This window comes from Etheostoma cragini, chromosome 6 (genome assembly GCF_013103735.1).
Source record: "Etheostoma cragini isolate CJK2018 chromosome 6, CSU_Ecrag_1.0, whole genome shotgun sequence".
Taxonomy (NCBI): domain Eukaryota; kingdom Metazoa; phylum Chordata; class Actinopteri; order Perciformes; family Percidae; genus Etheostoma; species Etheostoma cragini.
The window spans coordinates 10144494-10164713 of NC_048412.1; the positions used below are offsets into that span (position 1 = coordinate 10144494).

The window sequence follows — 20220 nt, forward strand, 5'->3', positions numbered from 1 at the left end:
TGTGCTTCTATCTGCCTTGGTGTATCATATATTTAATGTTACACTCACTCACTGTGGGAAATTCTCCTCAAGCCAAAGTAAAAAGGCACATCCAATTCCAACCCTGGAAATGTTTTCCTTCTGGATGTGTTTGTGTGCTTAAGTTTGTATTTAGGAACATACTGTGAACATTCTATGGCTGTTTATCTGTTGAATACATCTATGGCTGTGTAGGTGCAGGCACTCACAGATATCAATTTACATGCTGGTTGTTCACCCTGTGAGTAATTGTCATGTTTGTGTATTGGGGTTGGATGAAATGAGCAGCATGCAGAGTAGCAGCGCCCACCAAGAATGAGCCAAGTCAAGTCGAGCAGAGTCAGGCACAGTGCTGTTTCATCACCACCCACATTGTGGCAATGTCAAACCTTGAGGCCACTGCCAATCCTCCTAGTTCTGTTACTTATTAGGGTGCCAGCGATCCAGGGATTGGGGAGGGAAGGAGGAAATGAGGAGGAGGAGGAGGAGGAGGAGGAAGAAGAGGAGGCCTCGGTCTTCTTTTGGAAAAGAGCAAAAGAAATAGTGACACAGACCGAGGCAACCAGGAAGAACAGAGGAACAGTTGGTATCCCCTGGTCTGACAGGTGACACAATGTTTGCAAAAGTAAAAAAGATATAAAGTAGATGGCCTGTGACTCACTTCACCTGGAAAGATAATGACAAAAAAAAACCTCTATCTAGCAAAGTTTGTAAAGCATCACTTTGCTAGAGGTGCTTTTTCATATTAGATTATTTTTGAGTCGGGATCCATGTGTGTGGGTGGTGCACAGCTCGGATTCTCAGTTTACAGTGTTATCTTAGTCACCTATCTGATTCTTGGCATTCCACACATATTATTAAGTGGAATTTGGTGACATTTAGCAACTTAGTTTTGTCATTAATAAAACTGTACAGTGATGTTTGACCAAGAAATAATGTGTTCTCATTGTGACAGTTAACCAGCAAACAACTGAGGATATCCACTGTAACTGTGTCACCTAATCCTCAGGGAATTTATAAAACTGCTTGACACAGACATACATTTAGGAAGCTAAATTTCAGGGGCTGCTTTTTTTAGACGGAGCAAAAGACCTGGGTTAAATTCAAATTGAGTTCCTATACACTGATAGTGAGCCCTTTACCGTGTCTTCTCTTGAGTTGCAGAACACCTGCATGTCCTTCTTTCTCATGACAATCGCACTGCATCCATCGATTTTACAATGATCAATAAGATTTACAATAATGAGAAACACACAAACCTGAGAGCGCCCCGTTCTTATGACACATGCTTGTGCAGTCGATAATATCACGTGAGAAAGCAGAGATCTTCTCAAACTAAGTTAATAGATTAGAGTTATTGCCAAAGCCTCCTGGATCTGCCTTTAATATTTTTCATGGTTATAATATTCCCATTAAAACGGTTACTTTGCATTTGAATGCATATATCTTTTTCAAGTGGTACTGCGCGGATCCGGGTCTATTCAGTTTCGGTCTTTCGGGACTCCTTTATAGAGGACAGTCCTGGTAGTGACCTCATAAGGAAAAGTAGCAGGGGACATGATGGTCATGGGACTGTTAGAGGGCCACCACAGGAGAGGACAAACAGAACAGACAGCCTGTCTCCCGCACTGACATTAGCTCGTCTAATGACGAAGAACGATTACTGATTGTGAACAGATTGTTGATAATTGTCCATCTGTTGTGTCCCCCCACTTCTGTTTTCTTGTGATTTCTCAAATTCCCTTTATACGTCCATGATTTGTTAAATGCGGTTGTTGTTTTATAAAGTTACATTGTGTAAGAATTTCTCCCATGTAGCAGTGAAATTGTATATGACAACCAACTGAATTTCACATTCTAGCCCCCCCCCCCCCTCCCAATAATAGTTTGTGATACTTTTGTACCATTTAATTGCTAACATCAGCTATCAGGTTCCCAAACATATGCAAGCTAATGTTAATGTATCAGTGCTATTGTTATTCTGTTTATTGTACGAGATTAATAGTGTGTGTAGATGTTTACAGCGTAGGAGAGAAGCAACGGAAGTTTGTGAGTTTAATATATTTCTCTGAGCAGTAAGACCAAGGTCAATCAAACCGAGATTAGCTCTTAGCATCTCCATCGTTTCCACGCAGCTGTTCCAGCTGTAGCTAGTCTGGATTACAACTGCACATGACGTGAGTTGTCTGCCAGGAAAATCACGATACATATGATTACGTTTATGTTACAAGGTAGACAATCCTATTTCATCATTGACGCGAGGAAAAGTATCCTAGACAACGTTCTAGCGTCATGAACAACCGTGCTATAGTTAGCCAAGCAAGCAACACCTATAAAACTTCTAATTTACACAAATGGGCTGAATCACCAGTCGAGAAGAATGCAGGCAACTTTAAAATCCTTGCTCTTTCCATCTTAGAACAGCCATTCCAATCTTATACCTTGGTTTTGTTGCTTGTCGCGTTGGTGTTTTAATACTCTTTTAATTCAGTTACATGTCCTTGAGAAGAGGCTTTCAAATCTGTCGGCAGTAAAATAATCTTCTCCCTCCTTGGCATTCGTCACAGTCAGTGCCACTGAGCGAAAAGCACGAGAGGTGGAGCAGTAAAGCCTGTCTGTCCCTTACCGGCTTATTTCAAGATGGCGCATGATTCTGGAGCGTCTACCCCAGTTCATGCAAGCGTAAATGTTAAATTGATAGTGGTGGTCAATATTCATAAAAAAAGGACAAGTTTGTGAAGGGCAATACAGATTCTGATAATGAACAAGTACAAACGTTACACAATCTAGCTGTAAACTCTATACCAGGCAGTCAGTAATCAGGTGGGTTCTGCACAGTAATCTGGCCACTGAGCCCTCGATGAAGACTTTCTCTCAATGTGATTATGTAAACAGGCTGGAAAGGCTGCTGGGGCTAATCAGGATTACAATTTTTCTGTGTAATTACACACTATCTTCGGGGAATTTAGGGCATTATCCCACTGCCCCTCATGTTCTTGAGAAGTAGAGCCGAAGTATGAGGAAAAAGATGGACAGTCTCCAAAAGAATCACCTGAGCTCAACTACAGCTGGAAGGAAGAAAATACCATTTTCCAGGATACAGGACCTTGGAACAGTAACAATTTTAATTCTTGGATTCCAAATGCCTTTTTATTGCTGACATCTTACTGGATAGCCCTAGTGGTGTACCAAAGTAATACTCCGTCTACCCTCTGGCCTCTCGCCCACGGCTTTAGGCCTGCGCCAGGTTCTTAGAGGTTGCTGACAGGCCCCAGCGACAGTTGGATATAGCTTGCTGGTTCTGATTAAGTCAGTTCTTCTCAGATATCAGTTTTAATATAAGCAGTCCTCTTGGCAAGAGAGATTGGCAATATCTTGTCTTCAGGAAGAAAAATAGCTCACCGTTTGTTGGGATTAAATGTAATAGGCTGAGGAGCAGCTGCTTTCAGAGTAAACGCTACAGATTTGAGGTGGACTGAGGGGATTGAACTGAAGGCATGTTCGCAGATAACAATGAATGCATTTATTTAGCGTTGTCCATGGTAAAAATTTAGAGAATCTTTCAAGGATTTTGTCAATCACATTGTGGTTGGGATGTATATGTACTAGCTCTGTTTACTGTTATTAGGAGGTCATTTAAATACAGCAAAGTATTTATTCCAAGTGAGTTATGACTAATAAACCAGTGGCTACATCGCTGCATACACATCCCATTATGTAGTTCCTATGTGTTCCTGAAGCACATTAATATCCAGACCTTTGGGTAATGTTTCATATTAATCTAGTCAAGAATTGTATTCACAGTGGACTAGGCTGTATTTCCAGTTGTATTCACTTGATAACCTGTGGTCAACTTAACTTCACAAATCTCCCTTCATGGTGACCACTGCTCTTGTTTGTGTTTGTGGTTGTCAACTGCCTTTTTGATATGTGACAGCAGAGCAGGTGGGCGAGAAACATGCTCAGAGACACAAAGTGGGGTGAGTTGAAGGTAATTGAGGAGGTAGACTGCTTGGTGGAGGTCGCTGTGATTCCACAGCATATTTCACAGCAATTAATATAATAGGTGTGGACAGCCTAACAGAAACCCATTTAGACTTTCAAATACACCACTGTCCTATCAATTTTGAGATGGTAGCACGGCATATTTCATAGTGGATCTTGTTAGAAAATACACATAGACAGGTACTGTAGAGCATAATCTTAGTTGCTTATGGGATGCTCTCAGATCAGCAGCTTTGGAAATCTTTGATTTCTCCATAAATTTTCCACAGTGTTAATTTAACAATGGATTTTTAAAGTTTTCTAAGAAATGAAGTAGCAGAAATGTGATCTCTCATGCAGTGCATTTTAAAGACACGTTCAGGCTTCTGCCATGCATCCTGAAGAAAAATTATTGACTGACTAAGCAACAGATTTTTGGGTTCCATGCTATGTACATTGGTCTTTTGCCCCGGCCTGTGGAGCTGCATTTATTAAAGCACTTAGTCGTCAATCTTTTACCATTTTCAGTTTAAAACCCAGTCTAATTTTGGTCATAGGAGCATTATCAAGGACATGCAGTGCCACCAATACAAAGAAGCTGAACATAGGCTCAGCCAATATCATCATATTGCAGTGTCAGCTGATTTAGACCAGTGATCACAGTCCAACCTGTGGAATCTAAAAGCAATGACAGTAGCAGTAATAGCTAGTGCCACTTACAGGCAATGAGTTACAACTGCAGTCTTTTTTGTTGTCCTTTTTAAAGCTGCATTGTGTGTATGTGTGTGTGTGTGTGTGTGTGTGTGTGTTTGTGTTTCTGCTTTTGTGTGTACTTGAATGTGATGTTTTAACATGCTAAATATAAGATAATTACAACAGAAGAAAATTTTCTACAGAGTTCTAGGACGAGTAATGTTCATACCGCTTGGAGTGCACTTGTGTGCCCTCACGTTTTCTTTGGAGAGGGAAGAAGGAGGGTCATATCTACATTATATCTTTTATTACAACAAAGCATAAGGATGATGCAGAGGCCAAAAGAAAATTGTCAATGTAGGTTGAGTAAAACTGGACTTAGAGCTGCTGTGATTAGTTGATTAATCGATTGGTCGATCAACGGAAAGTTAAGCCGCAGCTATTTTGAATTTTGATTATCAAATAAACATATCGAACAAAACAAGTCATTTTCAAGAAAAATCTGAAACATGTCCGGGTTTCAGCTTCTCATTGTAAATCTTTAAAGCTTTTCTTTGCCATGCATGGTAGTAAACTGAATATCTTTTCATTTTGGACTGTTGATTGAATAAAACAAGACTTTTGAAGAAATCATCTTGGAAAATAACAGGAATTTTTCACAATTATTTCACATTTAGACAAATGATCACTTGAGAAAATACTTGGTAAATTAATAGATAATTAAAACATTTGTTAGCTGCATCCCGAACTTGAGTGTTACTACTTCTACTAATAATAACATTTTTTTTGTTATTTGTAACTAACTCTTTAGCTGACTTTTCTGATGGTCAAGTGCCTGACAGAAGCCCCAATGTTAAGACCAGGTTAAAGATGTTAGACGTAACATGAAATTAATTTACAAACGTTTGAGTGTTTTACAGCCACAAACTGAATTGTATTTCTATTTGAGTATTACATTTATGCTGCAGGTTAGCGTGTGACAAAGCAATGTTAAATTCTTATCAATCAATTAATGTGACCTGACAGGTCGCACAAATATGTAATTGGAAACTCCAAAAACACAAATGCCCCAAAAAATTAATCTCTCAAAAATCTGTAACACTCATTACCTCCAGGTGGTGCAAAATAGCTGAATGCCTTCTTGGCCTGTCGGTGGTGAGGTCGACATAGTAACATCTCAAGGTATTCACCTGCCACCATTACTTTTCTTTGTGAAAGGTGGAGCAGGTCAGCATGTATAGAATTGCCCTTACAATTTTCTGGAGAATCTGCAGCCATCTGAATGTTAATGAGGCACTTTGTAAGTTTGTGATTGAGTTTTTAAGCTACTGTAGTTCCCAGAGGTGCTTTGCATCTAAAAAACATGTCCTCACTATGTGAACAGTCTGTTAAGTGGAAGATGTTTACATGGAAATTCAAAATCAGTTTTCAGCCTCTGTGTTTGTCTTTAGATAGAAAAAGACAGGTTATTGTTCTGCGCTTCTTTCCCTTCATTCAGGGGAAAGTGAAGGGTTGATGTTATTGTTTGTTTGGAAGATTGGAGGCTAGAGAGACAGGCGTCCTATTAGATGTGTTGCTGGCTCACAGTTTTGTGTTGTACAGCAGCTCTCACAGTGGTGGCCTGGCATCAGGTGCAATATGGCTCAGTAGCACTTTGTGAAGGTATTGGTATCTAGCCATAAAATACTGTATCTGCTGGGAAGTAGCTAAAGCACCAGCAGCATGCAGACGCTGGGAAACAGTTGTTACACTTGGCTATTCAGACACACACCTGTTATTTCCTTGTCCAATGGGGTGGGTTTGGTGTGTGTGTATTTATGCACGTGCTGGCTGTGTTTCAGCGTGGCATTGCTTTTGATTTTAGTATTTCTCACCTCAGTGGTTGGCAATTTTGTACCACCAAATGGAATATTTCAGAGCCCTTTTCCAAATTGCAGTGACACACTCATGAGGTAATAGTCATTCGCTAGAAAGCCTCGTTTCTGTTTCTGTTGTATAGAGCCCATTTCCCTTTCATCGAGCATGCAGACAAGCATAGTGCATGGCTGCGATTATGCACATTCTATCAGTATGAATTGTGAAGGTGGAGCACAGCTATGCAGGAAAAAAATCCTTCTCTTTGGGGACATCAATTTCAGATTTCTGTCTACTAAGGTTGCTGTAATGGCCCTTGCAGTCATCTCTGTTATATTCCTGGTTTTGCTGATGAAAAATTATTTTCTCCTCCGTCGATAGTTGATGTCTGTGGCTCGGAGTGCAGCTGGTTGTAGGTCTAAGAGAAAAGTGCTTGGATTTCTAAAAGAAAAATTACTTCTTAATATAGGTCGTAAGTGCTACAGCACCGCTCTGATTTGTTGGGGTAGACCCTGAAGATTCATGATCTAAAGGGATGACAGCAGACAACCACCAAAGGTTTTTTTTCTACCTTGCACATTTCCTGTGATTAATGGTCATGTTCAGTGTTCAACACAATCTATAATTTTAATTTCCTCTTCTTTTTCTGGATTTTATGAAATCAATACTGAAGATATTGTCTATGTACAACACTAGCTACTGCTTCTCTGTGAAAGTGTGAATATTTTGCAGTGAATCAAGCCTACCAGAATGTTAGTTGACCTTTGTTTAGCTTGGTAAGGGCTCTATCTTCCCAGTATGCGTTCTGTAACCAGGTGTCACTGATGAATATCTCTATATTGGCTGACTCACCTTTAAGGTCAGGTGCAAATCAATGCAGTTTTTTTGTACTTTAACTTTGAATGCTCGGCTTGGTGCTGTTGCCTTTTCCCCCTTTGTTTGTGATAGGCCGTCATCATGAATAATGATGAAATGCCATCCAGAAGAAGAGGCGTCCTTGACTAAGAATACACAGTCAATTGTGAGGAAATGAAGTATCAAGCAGAGAGAAAGAAAATAATGCATGCCAAAAATAAATCAAGGAGAGGAGCTTGAAAGTGCATAGCTCAGTATGCTTGTGGATATTGGGCTTAGGATTTGTTTGAAGAAAGATTCTGTGATGTATGAAGGGTGAAGGCAAAACACTTTTCATGCTTAGATCGACTGGTGGTCCAAGTCATGTTCAAAACAATGCTTGTTTCTTTTTGAATCTCTGAAATGCTGAATTTTAGTTCTGTTTTGTTATTCATGAAGTTATGTATTGATTGAAATTGCTTTGAATATATGTGCACAGCATGATAATTTGCAGTTAAGTCATACAGTTCATTTCTTTTTTCAAATTTATGATGTTGATACGCTGACCTCTGCTTCCTTATACAGTCCCTAGTTATTAAAAATACAGGATATTTATGCTCCTTTTAATTCCACTTTCTCATTATCAGTATATTTCAGCAAATGTATCTATATGACTTGGAAAATACAACTCCACACAGATTCTAGCAAGTCACTGATTGCAAGTTAAGTTAAGAAGACTTTTTGGGCACTCTGAGGCTCAGTACAAGTCGTTACTGAACACTATTATCTTTTTTTAGGTGTAGCAACTTCTATTAGCAGGCTCTGGTTAAAAAGTCTTAAAGAATCTTAAATAAATCTTAAACACAGTAGTAATTATACATAATAATTTGAATTATACCTCTGTGAAGTAGGAAAGTACTTACTGAAATGTTCAGCTTCTTAAAAAGAAATGTAATTGTCCTTGAAACATATGACCATGACTATGTCAGAGCTCCACATCCCAATAATGTTAAGACATGTTTCTCAGAAGCCTCCAAGAACAATATGTTCTTTAATATGAAATGAATCAGTAGTGTTGCTATCCAGATGGTCACTGTGCACAAGTAGCTGATCAACTATCCAAAGAAGCTTTAGTTCAAGACCTAAATGCCACTTTGAGACAAAATGTGCTCCATTATTGCTCCATTAATTCATTTAGTTTACCAGTTTACACCAACTGATGCCAAAGGAGGGCACTAGCACATTTCTTTTATTGCCTGTACACTGAATACCATTAATCAGGACATAAAAACGTTCATTTTACTATTACTCTGATTGCTCTAAGTCACAGGGTTTTGTTAGATTAGATTAATGTTATTGTCTCTTTGCAAAAACAGTTTTGGACATGCAAGCTGCCACATAAACTGGAGACAATGGACACTCGATAACAGACAAATACAGCACAATAGACAGCAGATAAATCCAATACATTTTTAAGGAGAATATAGAAAATGGCACACAATACATTTGCCAAACTAAGTGCTGCAGTCTTCCATCAGAATTCAACAGTTTCACTGCCGGAGGAAGAAAAAAGTTTGTCTAGCAGTTAAACCTGCCCTGCAAGATCCTGAAGCAATTACCTGAACGGAGCAGGTCAAACTGTGAATGTTTATTTTCCAAGCCTGTTTAATCATAGTCTGTTCAAAAATAGTCAATTGGGATGTGCAATCTTTCAAACCCATCAGCAATCATCCATTACCCAATGGTCTGTTTGTCACTCGTAATAATGTGGATGGCAGTAAAGGACTCCTCCTCCCTGCTCCCTGCTGCACATAATCATTTCTCTTTATGGCCCGAATACAAATCTGCCTTATTGGTGGAGCACAACGTATTGGCTGTTTTTTTTTTTAGGGGGCACCTATCCCTTCATACACTAGCTCGTTTTCTTTCATGCTAACATAAACCTTAAATAACTCTACCAACTGAGCTATCTGGGTGCCCAAATAACCCATTTAGCTTGCGACAAATTATATTATCAATACCGTCCATGATGCATAATGCGTTTTCAAAATCAATCTTATTTTTCCTCCACACGGTGTACAGAACTGTGGTTCATTACCTGGTTCATTCTGCTCGAAATCTTTTCATCGCTGAGCAAAGAAAAGAGAATCCCATTCAGTAGTCTTGTTTCACTCTTTGCATTAATGAGAAGCTGATCAAGGCCGACAACAACATATACATTTGCATGCATCTGCACACAAACACACACTCATTCAATTCAGACTGACAAAGGGACAAACACATTCAGAAATCTCATCAGTGTGCGAGACAAAGTGCCATTTTCCTGTCTGCGTTTTGCTCAGCAGGCATAAAAATCTGTTTTAGGCATCAAAAGTGTGTGAAAATGTGGTATTTGTGTGTAGGTATATCCAAAAGGCCAAGGGTAAATGTAACTATTTGAGGAACAGCTGGGGCCATTCTTGAGCTGTCTGTCAGCCAGCCTGGCTGCCTAGTGAGGCTTGTATATTTTCCAGACTTGTGCGTTATGATACTGATTCATATTTCTGAACCACATTTTCCCCACTGTGCAATCACAGCATGTCGTTAATTTGGTTTCTCATCACAATTTATGGTTGGTGTTGCAGCATGGCGCTAACATGGGGTTGTAGAAAACCCCTGGGAGTGCATTTTACAATAGAAGTGATGATAGAGGTCGGAGCAGGCAACTAAGTGATGACAGTGGAATGCAAAGAAGACATACCGTAGGTGTAAGTGGTAAATGGATTTAATGCTTGTCTTCTCTCCTGCACAAGGAAACATGTGTTGTTCCTTTGAAGTAACAAGATGAATTTTTAGAAGAATGTTCTTTTTATAGATACAGCTATTATGGATATGACAGTGCTTAACATATTACAAGCTCCTATAATACACGGCATTGAAAAGACTGATTCTAATTTATAATGAATAGCTTATAGAAAAAAGGAAAGACAAGGGGGGGAATAGATGTGTGTGTGTGTGTGTGTGTGTGTGTGTGTGTGTTGCTGTATGTTTGTGTAAGTGTGTGTGGATGGAAGGGGGGTGGCAATTGACTCAAATGGTAGTAAATGAAAAAGTTGAGTGAGATGACGAGAAGGGGAGAAAGGAAGAGGTGAGACTGCAGTGATGCTGAAGGATGAAAGGAATACATGTATCTGACAAGGAGAAAGAGGGAGAGAGATGGAAAGGGGGGAAATAGATATCTCGGTAGTGAGCATCTGTTCTGTCATCTTTAGGACATCAGAACAATCAGCCATACAAACATTGCTAAGCAGTTCACTTAGTTATCTAATGCTTGACAAACATTAAAATATTTCAGGGGCTCATAGAGCTCTGTGGGCGCTGTCTTTGATGGAGTTCTAAGTTCTGAGTGATACAAGAGAGCCTTAAATAAAAGCAGTAATAAACAATTTTTCCATCTTAAAAAGTGTGTGGCTCTAATTGATACTGGACATCTTTCTGTGCTTTTATCTTCAACCAGGATTTCTTTCTGTAGGTGTTAGGTTAGCTGCAGTTAACCACAACTCAAGTCTAGTTCACTTGATCATTATGTAGCAGTGAATACAAGTCATTGTCTCTGGTTTCATACATTTTTTTTTACTTAGCTGTTTGACAGTCTCCCTCAAAGTTATAATTCTATTGTAACATTTAAAGGGGAATTTTAGCAATATAGTATCGCCATATTCAAAAATGTAAGGGATTCTCAATTTAAAAAAAAGCATGGTTGCAAATAAACTGTCTAGCAACAGAGAGGAAAAAGATCCCCTGACTTTTAGTGCTAGTATGGGTCCAGTTTCAATTCACTGGATCCTAAATTTCCCACAATGCTTCTGAATAGCATCTTTTATTAGACCCTCCCTGCCTCCTAAATGCCCACTTTTTTTCAAACCCCACACCTCCAATTAGTAACTTCCCGCTATAAAGCCTCATGCCCACACGAGATAACCCTGATGATATTATCAGACTTTGGAAAGGATTCCCTCCAGAGACATTATACAACTGATTCCGGCTGAGTAGTACTCCTCGTAAAAAGTTAACTGAATACATCTTAGATGCGTCTGCCGTTACTGTTGAATATTTGGAACAATTGCATCTTCCCATGGCCAGGTAAAATTTAAAATTTAATAAAGGACAATATATTCATAATTATGTTCATAAAAATGGAAGGGGTGACTTTCCAAGATAAACAATAGACTGAAACTTACATCAGTATTCAAATAGTGTGTTGTTGTGTGTGTCTGACTTCATAATGATCTGATCCTTCTGCATTTTCTAAACTGTAACTAGAGCAGCAATTGCAGGTGGGTTTACTTTCAGTAACTGACATGTCTCCCTCAAACTTCTTTTCAAGGCCATTTTAAATATTCAGTGTGGGAGTGCATTATTCTTTCATGTCTTCAAGTGCTCTTCATTAGCTGTAACTTACTGTTTTACATAAGCCCAGTCAAACTGCTTTATTCAGAAAGCCAAGCAAAATGTAGCTGCTAGGAAAATATGTTGGTGGCTCTTCTGGTGGCAACTTTGTAAAAAGAAAGGCAATGTGGCTCCAACATCTAACAGGTAGATCTATTTCAGTTCATTATATTCAAGAATGCGTGACAACTTAAGGTAACTGAAAAGAGAAACACATCTCTGTGTACGGACCACCAAGCAATAACAAATATCACAGTAGCTTTTAGTCAAACATGCTGCTACATTGCAATGTGTCACCCACACTTTGTTTGATCAGTGACAAGCGCTGTCCTGCTTAATACAATTTTCCGAGTACGAGTACTCGAAAGCAGCAATGATGCACCATGTCACAGGTTGGATCATGTTGACCCTGTAGGCGATGCATCAATGCTGCAAATTTGCCATAATTACCCTGTTAGCTCAATGTTGGCTTGAAAATTTGCAATTTAGACACGCAGCAAACCTTGGTGATATTTGTTCCCCCACTGCAGTAAGAGTAGCAGCTCATCACTAGGCACAACATCATAAACCAATATGGGTATGATATATACTGTATCCATAGCTGAATCTATAAGGTCAGGCCACTTGATCACTGGATGCAGGAGGAGTGAATTGGTCTCAGGGGCAGGTCAGTTAGCTCCACAGTAGGTGGAGATATACTGTACTGTCACAGACTCTGGGTCAGGGCCTTTGTGAGGATAAAATCCTGAAGGTATTGCAAGATGTAAAGATTGTGGAAAAATGTTCCAGAGAATTACCATATTTTTGATAACAGAGTTGATTTTTGTGAAATATAAACAGCTGCAAGGCTTTGTCCAAATATAATGAAACAGCTTGACAAGAGGGAAATGAATTGTCAGTTTGTCTCAGATCTTAACGTTTTTTTTGCATCCATTTATTAAAAGCCATACATATTATCTGGAAAAAATAGCCCAGCTCCATGGCCAAGTGATTGGATTTTTCACACACAGTGTGTGTGTGTATGGCCAAACAGTATGCAACGCATCCTTTACTTACTGAGTGTAAAACGCTAATTATACTAGGAGTAAATTGTGTGTGTGTGTGTGTGTGTGAAGGGGGGGGGGGGGAGACCATGCATCTTAATTAAGTTTGCATTCCATTAGACAATGCGCAACATAGCCTCAAATAAAATGGCACTTTTTGCTGTGTGACACAGTCTGTGTGGGTACCTGTTCATACATTGTTTGAGTAGCCTAAGTGTGGGAGTACACTGGATGTGGAAATGTGGAAGAATATGTGAGATTGTGTGAGAAAAGGGATACTGAGATGTCTCTGCATGAGTGAGAAAGATTATGTTTCTGCATGTGTTTGTGTTTGCTCATTTACATTGACACCCAAAGGTTAGCCAAGCAATCAGGTTATTGTAGTTTCAGAATGATAGTATAATGCTTAACCTAATATGTCAAGGGTATAGATTTTCAGCAAGCCAGTGCAGTGTGGGCTGTGAAACAAAATGTAAAGGGCTTGTGGCACTAAATTGGAAGACCTTGCTTGTTGCGTGTCTCTGGGGTCTTTCTGACCCACTGGAAAGAAGTGGGCAGTAATGATGCATCACTAGCTTTTTGTTCAATACAGCATTGCAAAAACATCACAGTAGTCCTCAATTATGCATTTCTCTTCCATAATGACAGCAGTAGTTGTTGCAACCTCGGCTCTTATACAGCTGGTCTGCCAGCTTAGAACAATGTGGATTTCACAAACAATTTGTTCTCAGTTGATGAAAAATTGCACCTGGACTTTACAAGGTGCACACAGTTGTTACAATAAAAATGATACTTGAAATAGCATCTGTACAGGCCTACTTAAACATTTTAAAGCCAATTTTTTTATTTATTGATGCTTGGATATGTGCACCAGAAGTATCGCTACAAATTACTCCTTTTCTTCCATGCATTTGAGCATGTTAAGTTTTTTTTAATCTCCTAATGCACACTGTTTGTTTAATGATGAATGTTTTCCTTTCTTTCCAGGTTTTATCCATACTTGCGGAGGCACTTTAAAAGGGAGGAACGGGACAATAGAAAGCCCTGGGTTTCCATATGGATATCCAAATGGAGCGAACTGTACCTGGGTGATTGTTGCCGAGGAGGGAAGCAGAATTCATATAGTTTTTCAATCTTTTGCTGTGGAGGAGGAATATGACTTTTTATCTTTGTATGACGGGCATCCACACCCGGCTAACTTCAGGACGAGGTAAGTAAGCGGCCCTGAGGCCATGTACCTTGAAGGCTGTGTTTGAAGTCTGGCAGGCGGGGATAGGAAGTAAGAGGGAAGGAAGCCTTCAATGTTCACTTCTAAAGGAAGGTCCATCTCTAATGTACACATGACAAAGATTGTGTATTCTTGTGTGGATTGGCCTGTGTACATTTTTTCCTGAGATGGTTTTGTACAGACTTCAAATAACCTCAGAAAACTGTAGAATATTCTGTTTTGGATTTTACATGTAAAAAGCCCATTTTGACTTTAAATGTAACACATTAATGAATACATGTGCAATATTTGATACTAAATGTGGACAGGGCATAGGCTGTGTATTATTTTTCAGCAGTAAAATGAAGAAAAAGTACAGGATTCTGTTCAAACACAAAGTACTGTGCAAAAAAAAAAATCAAAATCCATTTGTTTCATTAAACACGCTTTCAATAGTAATGTATTTGGATTCCATAGCAAAGAAACTCATCAACCTGAAAGCTCTAAGAAGAATGTCCAGCATTTATTTCTGAATGAGCTAGTTGTGCTGTCTTCAGTCATGCATGGATCAGACGACTATCCTTTATTCAAATGCTTCACTGGAGGAGACAGAGGTAGAAAAAAACGTGAAAAACGAACAAAGATTTTTCTTGTTTACTTTAGTCACCAAACAGACAAACAATTGTTTACTCCGTGTGGTTCCCGCATTCTCACCAAAGCCTCACATTCAAGTGGTATGAGAAGACTCTTTTGTGCTTCCTTTTATTTGTCTCAATTTCCTCAGTATCTGTCTCTAACTGAATTATTTGGATCTCACTGTGTTTGATTCTATGGGATGCTATATTAACATTATGCAGATGCATGCTGGTAGATAATTTAATTGAATCAACTACTCTCATGGTGAGACGGCATTCCGTGATTTTTGCAGTGGAGGCTCATTGTCCTTAACCCACATGTAAGATATCATTAGGGATGGACACAAGATGCTGCTCCAAAAGACAGTGAGGCTAAGGTTTTGGATCCAGACACCATGCTTGAAGGTTTTTTGTGGGATGTAATGCTGCTACTTTTTATTAAACACACTTAAATCCCCAACATAAGCTCATCAAACCCTTAAACCTTGCAAATTGGTTTAACCGTGCAGGCTGTAAGCAAATCATCATTGACTTGCCAAGTAAAAAAAAAAAATCCTTTGATATATAAATATTTTGTTGTTATGTCATCAAAAAAGGCATGAGAAAATCGGACTTGCGGCATTCTGGAGATTTTCTATCTTCCTTTCTTTCCCAAATGCAACCTGCTTCACAGAATTATTTGTTTGGATTTTTAAAGAAAACATTGATATTTCTACTAAATCTAAGTGCTCACAACAAACCTACTCTTTAGAAATATGTGTGCTGTGTACTGGGAGAAGATTATTTCTTGTCTGAGCTAAAACACACATCAGCATTTAAACCTGTCACATCTTAGTGTCTGATTATCCACTTTCACCATTCACACTTTCATGCATGCTCCATCAGAGGTGAGTGTGAGGTCCAGTATTTCTCTGTAAAACACTCATAACATCAATGCCAAAATATTCTTTTTCTGGCTCATTTATGTGCCTCAACTTCAGTAGAAGTGGGCTGAGGTCACATGATAATACATTGGAGGATGTTCAGCGAAGAGTGGCAGTGAAGGGGAATACTTCAAGAGCTGAATCATTGTTGATACTTTAGCAGCTGAATCACTTTAGATGCTTGGAAGATTATGTTGCATAATGATGTTTTCAAGGTCAGGTGTACAGTATGAAAGGGTTTTCACCATGCTGGTTGACTCGGCATCACTTAATGATCTCAGATATATTAGGCCTACTCTTTCCGCAAATATTGTTAAAAACTAAAACTACAATGTGTTAGGTAGGCTATGTGAGCATTTATAGAGCAATATCTGACATTGCTACAACATTTTGCTCTCTTCAGAAGCCTGTGATAGTATTGACATCTTAGTTCTTTTCTCTATAATAGTAAAATCATTGTGCCTTAAAGTTAACTTTTTAAGTAGGCCTACCTTAAATTGTGCCCATATGCTCAAACGTGTGTGTTATAAACAGAGGGCATTTTAATGCCAGTAATTTGAGTTTGATGGCAGTAAAATGACACAACATCAACAAGTTATGTGATCACACATGCTGTTGACATTGCCTCATGTGCTAAATTACATTTGTTGGCGGTGAAGAATAACTGGTGTTGACAAAATGCCAGCATTTTCACTTTAATAGCTTAGCAATAATACCTTGACAATTCAGTGACAGTGAAACCTTGAAATATTGATAAATCAGCTTATCTTTAATCCGTGAAAAGGTATTTATACAGTAGGTACTTCTCAATCACAATTAGTATCAACCTTAAAACGGATAGAGTTGTTTAAGGAGAGCCAACTCTTCCATTAAGAATACACACCGTAAAGTCCCGCGTAGTACATCAAAGCATATATTCAAAATTTCCAATTGTTACTGAAGGCAGCACAAACCGCCAACATTCCATCAAACACGTAAACGCGACCTGCATTACACAGAGAGCAAAGACACCTGTGACAAGAAGATGGGTGCGGAAGGTTCAGTTTGGGCTGTGCTAAAAACTTTAGTAAGTGAATTGTTTCGTGATTTCCCCCCCACCCCCCACTTTGTTGTGTTGTCATGGTTTACACAATTAGACAATTTGCTCACGTAACATAGGCTACTGGTAAAGTTCGACTGGTCTAGCGTTAGCTAGCTAGTCAACGGCTTTGCACACTTCGTTAAATGTAAAAAGCTGAGCGCCAAATCTTCGTATTAATGTTGGATACAACTGTTAACATTATTGGCTAGGGACATGACTACCAACATAGTAATATTAGCGCTATCGCTGCGTCTGGAAACTTAAGATAACTTGACCAGAGCCATAGCTAATTACTGTTATTAGGTGCACCTGTGCTTTTCCTGATGTGACACGTTAACCCTCATGTTGTCCTCTGGTCAAGTTGACCAGTTTTTTTAATTTTTAATATCAAGAATTTGGCATTCTTTCAACCAAATTGCCTTAAAATAACATGGATGCCATACAATTTTCTTTAGGTAAAATGAATGATAACTTTTATTAGAATTTGTTGTTTTATTGAATTTTATGGCATTTTTAAAAAGGGACCAAAACTTCAAAAGAAATTACAAAAAAGAGACTTAAAGCACTAAAATAAGAGAAATTATTTGTTTTTGTATAATTTCATAAAGTTTTATTAAGGTTTAATTGGCTATGAATTAAAAAAAAAGTGTAGAAAAAAAAACGCCAAAAGATGATGGATGATGAGAAGACAACACAAGGGTCAAGATACCGCCTGTTTCCAACTGAATCTCGTGATATAGGCCACGCCCCATTTTGCCTAGACTTTTATGCATGCAAAAATTGATTTATCAAAAAACAACTTTTTTTTAACTCCTCCTAGACTGTGCGATTGCTGTTCACGAAACTTGGCACATATCTCCAGACCGACCCGACAAAAACTTGTTAACAATACTTTTCATAGAATAAAAATTGCGCATATTATTTACAAACAAATTTGTGTAGATAACTGTGAAAACACCAACTTTGCCATATCTCGGCCAAATAAATGCTGTTGAAGGCAAACTAATCACCATTAGGGGGCGCTATAATCAACGGTTATTAGTTTTGTCTAAAAGCTCTATGCATTTCAACTGGAAAATTGCAATATGTCTGCCACAGTAAATGCTATAAACACAAAACCTGTGATGACTGTTTATAATGCCGCTCAAAGGCTATGTACCAAATTTGGCGAAGATTGGCAGTTAGGGGACGCTATAATAACCGTTTGTTTTTGTTGAAAAACTCCATGCATTTAAATGGGAAACTTGCAATTGCAATATCTCTGCCACAATAAATGTTATGAACACCAAACCCGTGGTGATTGTTTGGCAAGACGCTTGGAGGCTCTGTACCAAATTTGATAAAAATAGGCCATTAGGGGGGCGCTATAAGCAACGTAGACCATTTTGGACCATTTTATCCCTTCTGAGGTTGAATGCATTGTAAATGACGCCAAACGGCACTTCTGATACATAACATGGTAACTTAATAATATATCTAGTAGAAACACACTGTGTTTTGGAGCTAAAAACTAACAGTTCTGCTGATGTCTTTGTTGTCTTCCTAACCTTTTACAGAAGGTTTTGTATCCAGCCCAGAGTTTTTTGGGGTCATTGTGCAATTAATCCATATTGTTATATGCCCCTCTCGATATTTCCTGACATTTGCCTCCCCTCCGTTGCTATGGGTTCCACTTTCGTGTGCTCCCCGGGTTGTTAGGGCCGACTCGCACGGGGAGGCTTGGACCCCGTCATAACTTCTTGCAGTTCTAGTAACAAATATAATTGCACTTAATTGCTTTGAGAGAACAAACTAAAAACAATGCTTTAAATTGTAAGGTAGCCTATTGTTATTTGTATGGGGTTGGTCAATGACATTAACAACATACAATATAGTACAATTTAAAACAACACACAAACACTAAAATTGCAGGACTATTTTATTTTAGGTTTCATGAAATTGCAATGGCATTAAAGATATTGTGTCTACCCCCTGTATTTGTTGCCCTTTATGCAACAGGTTGGTCATACTGTACTGGAGTACAAGTGTGTTATCTTATTTATTTCAGTTAGTTGAGCTGCCTCAGTTCACTCATGCAGGCCACTTCAGTGACAGCTGTTAGAGGAAAAAAAACAAGTGCAAAGGTGTAAATACTATAGATAAAAGTAACTGCAGCTGCACTGGTGTGAGTTTTGGCCATAAATTGACGTGTTATCATAATTGGTTGTAGCATCACTTTGGGTTAAGCAGGGGTTTAGATTGAAGTTAGGCAGTCAGGACTGTTCGACATACTTCCTTATCCAATGTCACCTTTCAGGTGACGTTTTTGTTCCATTTATCACTAATTGTAAATGTCTCTTAAAACTAGAGAAGATCTGTTTAGTAGTTCCTTCTGTTCAAAAAGTGGAGTTCACAGTTGGATGCACAAACTACACTATAAAAACATAGGGTTCATGTGTTGTCACTACATATACCAGAAGCAACCAGGGCCTTTTATTGTCCTTTGATTTGTTCCGTTTTTTCTTCTTCTTTTTTTCCTTCTATTTCTTCACTGTCAAAACATTAACACACTTCATATGGTTTGTCACGTAGTGGACCTGTGCGCTGACGTGCAATAACGTGCAAGTGGCACGGTAACTGGCCAATGAAACATGGTCATTATAGCGTTTCAATTGGGCTCTAAATTGAACATAACTAAGCCACTTCCAATGGACAGGTGACATTGCTCCACAAAACAAACAAAATATTGCATACTTATCACGACACTTTCTATATAAAATTGCGCAACGTGATATCGCGATAACAATATTGCTGATATAACATGCACTCCTAAGACACACAGCACACAACACTCAAACACTCCCACACAATGCATGTTGCACACACAGCGTCAACTGCAGCCCACACGTTAGCGAGTGTGTGTGGTGGAGAGAGTGAGGGGGAAAAAGAGACGTATGTGTCAGAAGTATGAAGTTAGCAGTAACATTATGGCTGTGAATGTAGCAGTGTACAGTTTATGTCGGTAAATAAATGCTACAACTCTTCAATAGAGCTGCACGGTTAATCTAAGCGCAATAGCAATGTCACTCTGTGCAATTATAAGTTATAACTGCAGAAGTTGCGCGATTTGAGTAAACAAAAAGGTGTGTGCGTGACACTCATTTGTAATCCACGATTACAATTCTGCATTGTAACACCCTTCCCTGACAGTAGTAACAACAGAGGAAGCCACCATGTCTTAAGAAGCTCGGTGTTCTCTGAACTCCGTTTACATGGTCTTTACTGTCCCTTTTTCATCTTGGTTTTCCCCTCACACAGTCGCCACGCTTCATCACTCAAGCACTGATGTCTCTCACTCGCCTGCCATTCTCGCTCTTACTAACGCCTGATTTATGATTCTGTGTTGAATCTGCCCTCTGAATTATGCTACCCAATTAAGCGCACCCCTCGTAACAACGTCCCCAAAAGATAAGCAGTGGACAATCACAGTTTTGTGTGTGTGTGTGTGTGTGTGTGTGTGTGTGTGTGTGTGTGTGTGTGT

General features: G+C 38.9%; 1 protein-coding gene across 3 annotated transcripts in view; it reads left to right on the top strand.

The window, feature by feature from the left end:
- The window catches only part of LOC117946024 (CUB and sushi domain-containing protein 3-like), a 219942-nt gene that overhangs the window by 1732 nt on the left and 197990 nt on the right, over nt 1-20220 (top strand). For all 3 annotated transcript variants that reach the window (XM_034873814.1, XM_034873812.1, XM_034873813.1), the window contains exon 2: nt 13842-14064. In XM_034873814.1, the coding sequence (XP_034729705.1) occupies nt 13842-14064 (223 nt within the window). The remainder of the gene's footprint in view (nt 1-13841; nt 14065-20220) is intronic.